We start from the raw sequence: 11,328 nt of genomic DNA on the forward strand, positions 1-11,328 counted from the left end.
TTTGAGGTGAAGCTACATACGTTTCTAGGCAGGAAGGAGGGGGAAAAACCCAACAAGTTTTGAATAAGTTGGCTCCTGAAAAATCTCCTTTTTGTAAAAGAAACTGCATAAAGAGAACATGGTTGGTATAAAAATGCCAAATTGGTTGTTTTTTCCCCCATAGAATAATGGATGAAATTAAAATTATATGTGAGAAACATAACTGTAATGAGCTCATAAGAGATTACAGCTCCTTAGGGACTTTTTCTACGGATAGATGGAGAGAATCAGGTGAAGTGAGTGCTCAGGGCAGCCACTGGGACGGGACATCTGTGGCCCTCACGGCTCTGAGTGGGCATCCAGTATGTTGCCAACAAACAATTTTGAAATAAAAACCGCCCTCAGGGCACTGGATTTTGCTTGTTGTTAGATTTTCACTAGTCACTGTTTTTTAGGTTACTTCATTCTGGCATGTGTCATCACGGTGGTGGGCAAGATCTCAGGAATACTGCTTGCTGCTCTCAAAAAATAGTAGTGAAATCAAATATTTTTCCTTTTTTATGCCTTTAGATTGATTTTCAGATTATAACTCATGATTGTCAGATTTGGGGGGCTGAGGGTTTACATTGCTAAGATTCTGCAATAGTAGCTTTAAAAGAGATCTCTGTAAAAATGAAATTCTAATTTCCTCTAACATTCTAGTTATTAATTATCTTAAAGTTACTTTTACTATAACCATCCTTTCTTTTTCTTTTTGACTTTGTGTTACCTTTGAGTATTATTTGCACACTGTATCTCTTCATTTTTGCATTCAGCTGTCTTTGTCAGTCAAGATAGTTCTGGATTCCTTAGCAAACAAACATAATGCAAATCCCCAGTGTTGATAGAATATGTGAAGTGATGAGGAAACTTTCTTCAGGGGTTTTAAAAAATATTTTCTCATTTTTTAAACCTTTTTTCTTTGATCTCATCTGAAAAAATAAACTTTGATTTGATTAATAAGAAAAAGGACCCCTCTATTATCATCATAGATCACAAGATTTAGATCTTCAAACATTAGCTTTCATTAAGATTTTTTTCTTTCTTTTCTTTTTTCTTTTCTTTTTTTCTCTTTTAATAAAAGGGCAACCGTTTGGCCTAGGGGGTCAGAGTAGGCTAAATAGTGGACTTAAAGACAGGAACTAGTTCCAGGTAATCTCTCGTGTTTCTTTCTAGCTCAGTAATTTCATTCACTAAAATACATTTATTTCATATCAGCTAAAATACTAACTTTTCTAAATTTGGAAGAAAGAACAATATGAAAAGGACATCTAATTTAAAAAGGTATTGGTCAAAGACTGGTTATTTAGTACCTTTACTGACTTTGCTTTGTCAGGGTTTTTCATAAACGCATAGCACTTTGTTCTGCATTACATCACAGACTTTATCTTGTCAAGATACCTGTCCCTAGTGCCAGGTAGACTCATTACTCATACAAATCTAGGTTATATTTTTCTAGGAAAATTAATTACTTGATACTGGCTGCATATGGTTAGCTTGTCAGCAGGAAAGCTTTAACATATTTGGGGGTGGTATCATTCAGCCATTTAAGCAGCCTATTTTTCTCTTTGTGCACAAAGTAGTACACTAATGTATGTTCAAATTAATATATTTTGTAATACTAATTTTTGCATGAGTTCTGGGGAATTCCTTCTCCTGTTTATTGCAAATTGCTAAATAACCGATTTAGTAATCATGAGGAAGGGCACAGACTGAAAACAGATACCACAGGCTCGTCGTAGACTTTGGAAATGGCCATAAGCCTGTGCTCATGTGAGTGTCCTTTTGACCATCTTATTATTCTAAAGGATATATTAAATGTAATAGGGCATAAAACAGAATTGGTGCAATGTAATATAAATATCTACCATTTGCAATGTTTAAGGATAAAAATTCCAGGAAAGCGAGTCCATTTGGGAGCATTTTAAAACACATAAAGTGACATTATGGGAAGTAATCACTAAATTCTACTTTGCGTGCTAGACAGACGGTGTCCAAATGGAGTATTCATGCCCATGAAGACCTGGTATTGCAATAAGGCCTCACTTTGTCTTTCTGAAATTTTATATCAAATTTATTCTATAAAACTATTAATATGTTTCTTTTTACTTTAAAAAATATCCTTTTTGAGCTTACAGTTTTTATACTTTTCTAGGAGAAAAAAAAAACAAAAAAACAAAAAACAGTGTCCCTACATTGGGGATATTCCTTTAAGTCAAGAAATTTTAAGACATGCCTTAACAGACTTTGTAGAGTCCTTTATTACCGATATTGGTTGAGTTCTTAGAATCTTGGCTGTGTACATGTAAACATTTTACATGTCAAGTGCCTGGGGAGAATACTAGATGTAAATTAGATATTTGTGTTACTTGCTAAGAAACTTTGCAGTCGACGTAAGGATTGGGTCCATCTGAAGATATTCTCCCAGGGTATCTCCTGAGAGCTAGCTCTTTATTGCTCAGTTCTTGTTAGGCAAGTATGCCGGGTTATATCGTTACTTTATTAAGGCAGTGCCTGTATTCTATTGGATCTAATTCAGGCTTTTGTATGGCATATTTTATTTTGAAGAACAGTCATTACATATTTAGCAGATAGGATTCTTCCTCCCTTTCAGAAATCCTTTTGGGTCTGTGACTGACAAAACTATTTCTTATTTTAATCTTATCGTGTTCTGCGGCTGATTTTTTTTCCTGATCTTGCCTCAGACTGCTTTTGATGTTTATAATAGTTGTTGACATTTAACAGTTATGCTATTACCGCCCCATAAATCTGTTTTAAGTCTCAAATTCCTAATACATTTGGTCAAGGAATTCGTATGTAGCTTAAGTGCAGTATGTTTCCAGCCTCCAGGTAAGTGTGTCTTCTCCTCACATGTGTTGCTAGAACATGGGAGAGTGAGTTTAAGGCAAGAACTTGCTCACCCTCTAGGCCTTTTGATCTTTTTGGCACTTTTAACCCTCTGTCTTCTCAACAGGGGAACTTCGAGTCCCAAACAGGGTTCACGTGGCGCATGTGACAGACCTGTGGCTTTGTACCTCTTCTCGTCTCCTGCTGTTTCCCAACTCCAAATCTGCTAATTTAGTGTGTGTCAGGAGCCATTCTACTTTCCTGTGTCTCCGAAGAAAGTCAATTTAGTACAAATTGGGACCTATTTACTCTCCCTCTATCTAACACCTATTGTTTGTCGGCAGTACAGCTGAGGACAGCAAATGAAGAAAGCAACCTCTCTTTACACCTTTCTGAATATGTTTTAGTCGTGACCCAGTATATTTCAATATTGAACAAAAGTTAGTGATATGCATGCTTTGTTATTTGTGGCCTCTGTGTTATTTGTGGCCTCTGTTACCTTTTTAAAATTTAGATTTTTAAACAAATATATATGTACGTTATTATTTAATTAAACTTTATCACTTAATTAAAGCTTTCTTTCCATCGAGCACCTAAGTTGTTAATGTTTTTTCTTTTTTGAAGGATGACTCTGGACCCCTCAGAAAAACAAGCAGAGCTTTTCTGTCTTCCTGCTATCAGTTTTAGGGGACATATTGCTTCTTCGGCACTGTCATACCAATAAATCATCCAAGATTACTTGCAGTCCTACAGTACTAAAGTATACCATGCATTTTAAAGGAAATCTGCTATTTTCTTTTCAATCAGATGAGCAATGTGAAGAGACTGCGGCCACGGCTCAGTGCTATTCTGTTTAAGCTTCAGTTTGAAGAGCAGGTGAACAACATCAAACCTGACATCATGGCTGTCAGCACTGCCTGCGAAGAGATAAAGAAGAGCAAGAGCTTCAGCAAGTTGCTAGAACTTGTATTGCTAATGGGAAACTACATGAATGCCGGGTCCCGCAATGCTCAAAGCTTCGGATTTAACCTTAGCTCTCTCTGTAAAGTGAGTTGTTTTTTTTTTTTTTTTTTGAAACACATATTTGCCTGCACACTTACTCTTAAAAGGTCGGCCCTGATTACATTATTTAAATATATGTTGTTGTTGTTGTTGTTGTTTAAATTTTGATGTGCTCATTATCAAGAACTTAAACTAAAATGAACCATGAACCCAAACCCAGAGTGAACAAAGCTAATTTACTCAACCTCTGGACTAAATCCAAATATTATTTTTCTCTGATCTGCAAATTCAACCGAAGGATTTTGTTTAATAACAAAATTGTGTCAGAAAATCACGCTTTCCCAAACTAATGGAATGGAACTTCAAAATATTATTTAAACCCAATAGTCATTTGACTCAGGTACCTGCATCTGATGGTATATATATGTATGTATATTAAGAACTGCTTAGGATTGCCGCTAAAATTTTTATCTTTAAGTATTTAAATATTTCTTTGCTTTCTTTTTTTGGCAAGTAGACTATAGGGAGAGAAGAGTGAGCTTGCTTTATATAAAGGAAAATTATTGTATTAGGAATAAACACATCTGAGACGTCATTGATGATTTTGAAATGTTTCTATCTTAATATAATTTTAGAGGATATAAAAATTGAGTAAGTTCAGAGATTCTTTTTCTGCTGGGTTTTTCCACACGTTATATCTCCTTTCAGCAAATATATTCAATGTTTTGTATAACAGAGCACTTTTCTAAGAAATGGGCCATAATAGTGCTTTATTGATCTGCTTACAACAATTTCTTCTCAGTTACACATCACAAGAAAAGCTTTCTCTTGTTCTTGACCTGGTAACAGCTACTCTCCCTGACTGAGGAATTCGATTATTGCTCTTGCCAGTTGGGAAGGGAAGGTGAGAAGCTAGTTCCCCTTTAGCTGTGGGTTTACCGAACAGTTAATCGCTTGGTACTTTCATGACTTTTCCTTTCGCTGTTTCCCTGACCTAAGCCTCTCATTGGTAGCAATGCCTCGTGAGCTTTTCTCTCTCCCATCTCCATCTCCATGTTTTCCTCTCCTTGTTTTCTTAGCCTTCTATATTTAGTTAAGGTCCCTAGTGTGGGTGGTGTAATTCATAACACATGTCCTGAAGATTTTGCACATTTATACTTTCTTACTCCTGTGCCAAATGTTTAACCTGATCATCTCATTTAATGTTCGTGATTAACATTTACCTAGCACACATGGAAACGTATTTTTTTCACATGTAAACCATTACACGGGATTAAATGTTTTCATGGAGCTGTATACAAAAAATTACAGCAGCAGAGTTAGAGAGACTCGCTCTGCAAGCAAGGGCAGTTACGTATTCAGAAAGGAGCAGGAATTTGAGCTGGAGCTGGAAGAGTGAGTGGATGTTCCCTGAGAGAAAAAGGCATTCTAAGCAAGAATCAACAGTGTGTGTAAAAGGTTACATCATGGCATGTGTGAGTACACTGAGTTGATCCAATGCAGTTGGAGCCTAGACGGAGAGGAGTGGAGAAAATGGAAATGAGATAGTAAATTGGTCTAGATCGTGAAAAGCCTCAAATGTCACGCCTTATGGTGAAGGTTTTATGGAGACATGTTATTTCTGTAAGGCGAGCGATGTTATCAGATGTCTTTTAGGAAGATAATTCTAACAGCAGTATGGAGAAAAGTAAGCTGCACTGTCTAGTACCGTCACCATTAGCCACATGTGGCTATTTAAATTTAAATTAATTAAAATTTCAATAAAATTAATTCGGCGCTGGGTGAGAGGGTGACAGTGGGCAGAGAGACTCTGATTGGCCAACATATGCACGTGACCTAGGAGAGTGACAGGAAACTGAGCCGAGAAGGTAGATAAAGAAGACGGTGTTGGAGATGAAGGAAAAAGGGGGAGGGTTAAAGATATCCACAAGCTACTGACAACTTTGAAATAATTGCTCCAGAGAGAATGAGTTCAGGCTGTTTCTGGTGTCTTTTTCCCCTCGTTAACCTCAGTTTCTTATAAAAACGTATCATCGATGTGCCTTATTCAGTTATTTAGCAAATATTTGAATGTCTACTACGTAACAGTTGCTGTGCTTTGAAGCGATGGAGATCTGAGCTAATGGAATGGCAAAAGCAAAGGGGTTTGAGATAGAATGGGAGAAGGGACGGAGGAAAGTGTGCAAATTTAAAGGACGTCTAGGGCATTGTCGGGGGGTGGCGATTAAGAACTTAGAGGCTGAAGAACCAAAAGAGAAGCTAGACTGCCAGGTTCAGGCTTTCTCTGACAATGGATGCAAAGGAAGAGAAACAGGATGAGGAGCAAGGTCGGGGAGAAGTTAGTCCCCACCTTCAATCACCTGGAGTTTGTTTCATGATGCCACGTCTGTCGCTCTTTAGTTTTGCATCTCGGAACAACAGTGGACTCACAAAGAGTTGACCACATGCCCTCCCTTTTTCCTTCCTCGAAAAAGAGCTGTTGACAAGAGATTAGGTCTGATTAATGAGGCGGAATAGCCTAATACAGTACATAGTGCAAAGTAAATATTCAGTAAATAGCTGTGGAATGAATGACAATGCAATAGACACAGTGTTGTGTCTCTTAGTTATTATGCAGTTGAAAGTAGACATCCTCTCATACTGAGATAGTCACCGATGCATAGTAATTTTAAAATCTTTTACAAATGCAAGGCTTGCTGTTATTTTACTATAGTTAATCTGCAAACCAGTTAATCTGTCTCCAGATAATAGAACTGACTGTATTTTCAGGCAACGAGACTAGATATTTTGATCATCTCTCTTAGGAGCCTTCTGTTGTGTAAAAAACAAAATAAATACTAGAATTTCATATTTTTTATTAGCCTACATGTCAAGTTGAAAGCATATATTGAACAAGATGATATCTCATCATGTTTGTTATCAGAAGCAGCAGCTTGATCTTTGACAATTGTGATTGAATTTTCACACTGAGTATAAAGCACTTGGTTTGATCATAAACCCCCACACGAGAAATTCCATATTTGTTTGACAGTAGAAAGACAGGGTTATATTTTAATCTGTTAAACAAGCTGGGTAATCCTGTGACATTTAATATGCTGTATCCAAAATCTTTACTTTTAAATGTCCTTTTACATTTATCTCAAGTATGAAAAGTGCATGAAAATTCACATTAAATTATTAACTGCGTTGTTGAGAGTAATTACATGATTTTCGAATTTCATATACATTATATTTTAATTTTAGGAGCTAAATTTTATCTTTGTATACATTTGTAATTGAGGTGGCTAGCTGCGATAACGCAGAGTTTAGAGAGAAAAGCGTTTATCTACTTTTATCCCAAAGATTTGATATGGCTTATGATAAATAAGTATAAAAGTAAAATATGAGATATAAGGAAAACAAATTGAATCTATGTTAACACGTAAATAAAAATGAAAGTAGATGCATAGGTTCGAGGCTTTCTGGTGGTAAAAATGAAGTGGAAACATGGTCATATAACTTTTCATGAACTAAACATAGTGGTTTCTCTGGTTAGCCAAAGCTGAACTTCATAAGAAATTTTGTGTGTTGGTACAAAGGAAAAACGTGAAGTGGAACAGTGTTCTTATAAATAACACATGAAAAAATGCGTTACAACTGTCTGCCTCCTCTCCTTGCCCCCTCCTTGCGGCCTACAAATATGTATTGAGGGCCATGTAGAGCCCGATGCTCCAAGAGAATCCTTCTAGTAAGATACAAATATGATCTTTAATGCTACTTCTAGTTTAAGGAAAATGGAGTCAGTACCTTGCTTTCTGCTAGCTTGGCTTTTTAAAAGGATAAAACTTAGACCTGTATATAGGAGGATGGATGGACTACTCATTCATAAGAGCCCTCCAAAGATATGACTAGACTTTAGATAAAAAAACTAGATACTAGGTACTTTGAGATTTTTTTTTTCCTGGACTTTATTGATTAAATGCAAATCTATATCCTTAGAAATTCCTGCAGCAAATGATAGGTGTTTGCCTAACCAAAAGGCCTACCTAGAAAAATCTATTAGATGGTTAATGTTGAAGTCAGTTCTCTTAGAAAACTGTTGATAGTACTACCAAGATATTTTTTTCCTCAAGTGGATCTAGCAGAAGAATGAGTTGCTCTAACCATTAAGGTTTAACACCATGTGAAAATATATGAGATGATTTTAACTTGGAAATATAAAAAGCAGATATCATCAATCTACATGCCATGGCTGTAACATTAGTCTAGTTAATGTTTACTAATGTCTAATGAGATGTGGGATTTCTGAATAACAGATCATCTCAATCAATACAACTGAATGACATAGCTGTAAAATGTAGCCTTTTGTTCTAGGTAAATTAAACTGACTTCCCTCTATTGGGATAGTAGATATAAATTTCAGAAGAGTTTACCAACTGTAATAACTAATTTCTATCAGTATTTGTGCTGTTATTTTGTGGGGAAGTTGCAGAAACAAATAACAGTTGAGTCCACTACAAATTTATCCACAGCATCACTTTGTAGAGAGTTTTCTATACTCTGTGACAGTGGAACATGTGATAACTAATCCCAAAGGAGAAGCCATCAAAGGACGCATAGAAATGGGGCTGTGGGGGTTGGGAGTTGGGTGTAAAAGGTGAGGGGGTGGCACGCGAGACTGATTTTTGTCTAAGTTCTCTTTTCTAGTGCATGAAATTATCCGATCTTCTTTATATTCCTTTTATAAGTACAGGCTAATCAAAACTAGAATAATTTGACCTAAGGTGGGATGGGGAAGATTTTGAGGAACACCGTTCGACTTCCTTTTTCTTTAATGCCTCCACCAACTCTAGTGAGTGATTTCTTGAAATTGTGAACAACTGTTCTTGTAGGACACTGATTCTCAATTCTGAGAGAACCCTTTAAGAAATACTCATCATGCCTCAGCCCCACGTCACGTTGCTTCAGCTTGTATGGATGTGGATCCTGATTAGTGGCATTTTTTTAAAGAAGGTCCTCCTGGTGATTTTCATGCACAGATTGAACTGAGAATCACTTTGCCTGTCTTCTGCCTTACTTTTCCCGGAATAGAAAAATCCATGTTTGGTGGTCTGGAACCGCCAACAAACATAAAAACGAAACGAAACAAAACAAAACAAAACCTAACCAAGATAAAAACAAAAAGGAAACAACTCTATCTCTTCCCTTAAATCAATGGTGAAGATATTTCTAAAAACTGCTGCTTCTCTTTTGTGCCAAGCTAAGCACTATTCTGAAAATGAAAGAGAGCAGTGAAAAGGATATTAATTCCAGGTACGCAGTAGAACTGGAATAAGTCGATAGCCAGTGCCCTGAGTTATTTTGTAGGGCCCTACCTTGTACAGGTAATATTTCTGTGAATATAAAAAGCAGGAGACAAATACCTCTACTTGTTACAGGCAGTTCGTATTTTGCCTGTCACGGTCACACAAGTTAATACTATGACTCTTTTTGGTGTGTGAAGTTTTGAGTCCCGTATACCACCTTTTCCATTATTCTGTGAAGTTATTTTTAAGAAAGACCTCTGTCAGATAAACCCATTGTTCCATCTGCATTCAGTGTTTTAGCAGAATTTTAGAGGAATTTTTATTCTTCATCAGATTGGCAATATCACACCCATAAATTTTGGCACCCTCTGAAAGTAAAGCAGTTTTTGGGCAAAGACTTTCAGATAACAAATGCCATTCTTATTTTACATCCAGCCAATTAAATCACTGAAACACTGACATCCAAAGCAATGTGAAACTATTTAGATTTCTCAACCCCTTTGGACTCATTCATTAACACATTTAATGTATGATGTGTTCTGAGAAATATTTGATTAGCTTTACTAAGTAGTTTTTTTTGGTAAATTTTGTTCAGATTACCTCTGTTTGGTTTTGCAGTTGCTATTCAACATTGTAGATTAGAATTATTCTTTTAATAGAATTATAAAAACTGGATTGGCTTTACTCACAATCAGTAAATACACCGCTTGCGGGCTGTCATTTTGCTGCTCTCGAGGCAAGCACTGCTAACCTAACTTCCTTTCTCTGAAACATGCAGCCTCAGAATCTACCTGAACACCTTGCTCAGTGACCTTGACTACACACCAGAGGTAGCGCCCAAGATAAATCTTAACTGCCATCACCGGCTTAGTCTAGTGTCCTGTTTTGGTATATTTTATAAATGAAAAATCAAAACTTAAATAAGACACTCCATTTCTGTTACTCTGGAAAGTTTGTAATTCACCTGTCCTTTATCAAGGGCCTCACTGCTTCTAGATTTTTGGGATCAAAGGCAAAGCATGTAACGTTATCTCTACAGTAGAACTTAGCCAATGTAATTCATGAAGATTTATTCATAGGTGGTGGGGAAGAGTATGGTGATTAAATGGTTGCATACCAAAACCCAACAAAGGCATTACAAGAAAAGAAAATTTTAGCTCAGTATCTCTCATAAACATAGGTGTAAAAATCCTCAACAAAATATTATAAGTCAAAACCAACAATATATAAAAAGTATTGCCGCCCATCACTAAATGGGGTTTATTCCAGGTATGGATGGCTAGTTCAGCATTTGAAAATCAATGAAATTTATCACGTCAACAGGCTAAAGAAGAAAAATTATTCGATTATATCAATATATAAAGTAAAGGTATTCAATTAAATCCTACAACCATTCATGATAAAAACTCTCAAGGAACTCAGAATAGTGAGGAAATTCCTCAAGATAATAAAGAATACCTACAAAACCCATAGCATCATGTTTAACCACAAATCAACCAATGTTTTTCCTCAAAGATTGGGAACAAAGGAAGAATTTCTCCTCTCATCATTCCTGTTCTACATTGTCCTGGAAGTCCTAACCGATGCGATAAGATAAGATAAGAAAAAGAAATTAAAAGTTTACAGATTGGGAAGGAATAAACGAAACTTTGTTCATAAATGAAATGATTGCTGCCACTTCCTGGAACTAAAGATCAATTACAGCAAAGTTTCAGGATAAGAGGTTGACATAAAAGAATCGATTGCTTTCCTAATACTAGGAATGAACAATTGGGATTTGAAATAAAGAATATCATTTATGTTAGCACCAAAAAATTTAATACTTAGATATTTACCTAAATACGTACAAGAACCATAGGAGGAAAACTACAAAACTTTTCTGAAATAAATCAAAGATTTAGTAAAGAAACATATATTCCATGTTCATGGAATGGAATATTCATATTTTTTAAGATGTCGGTTCTTTCCAACTTGATCTATAGATTCAATTCAATCCCAATCAAAATCCTAGTAGGTTATTTTGTGGATATTAACAAACTGATTATAGTGTTTATATGGCTATGTAAAAGACCCAGAATAGCCACCACAATACTGAAGTACAAAGTCAGAAGACTGACATTACCTGATTTCAACATTTACTGTAGAGCTACAGTAATCAAAACATTGCGATATTGGG

General features: G+C 36.0%; 1 protein-coding gene across 1 annotated transcript in view; it reads left to right on the forward strand.

Annotated features, from left to right (window-relative positions):
• Positions 1-11,328, forward strand: part of DIAPH3 (diaphanous related formin 3) — a 445,967-nt gene that overhangs the window by 255,399 nt on the left and 179,240 nt on the right. Inside the window, exon 20 of the mRNA XM_011381028.2 lies at positions 3,673-3,912. Within this exon, the coding sequence (XP_011379330.1) occupies positions 3,673-3,912 (240 nt within the window). The remainder of the gene's footprint in view (positions 1-3,672; positions 3,913-11,328) is intronic.

Source organism: Pteropus vampyrus, unplaced genomic scaffold (genome assembly GCF_000151845.1).
Source record: "Pteropus vampyrus isolate Shadow unplaced genomic scaffold, Pvam_2.0 Scaffold13, whole genome shotgun sequence".
Taxonomy (NCBI): Eukaryota; Metazoa; Chordata; class Mammalia; order Chiroptera; family Pteropodidae; genus Pteropus; species Pteropus vampyrus.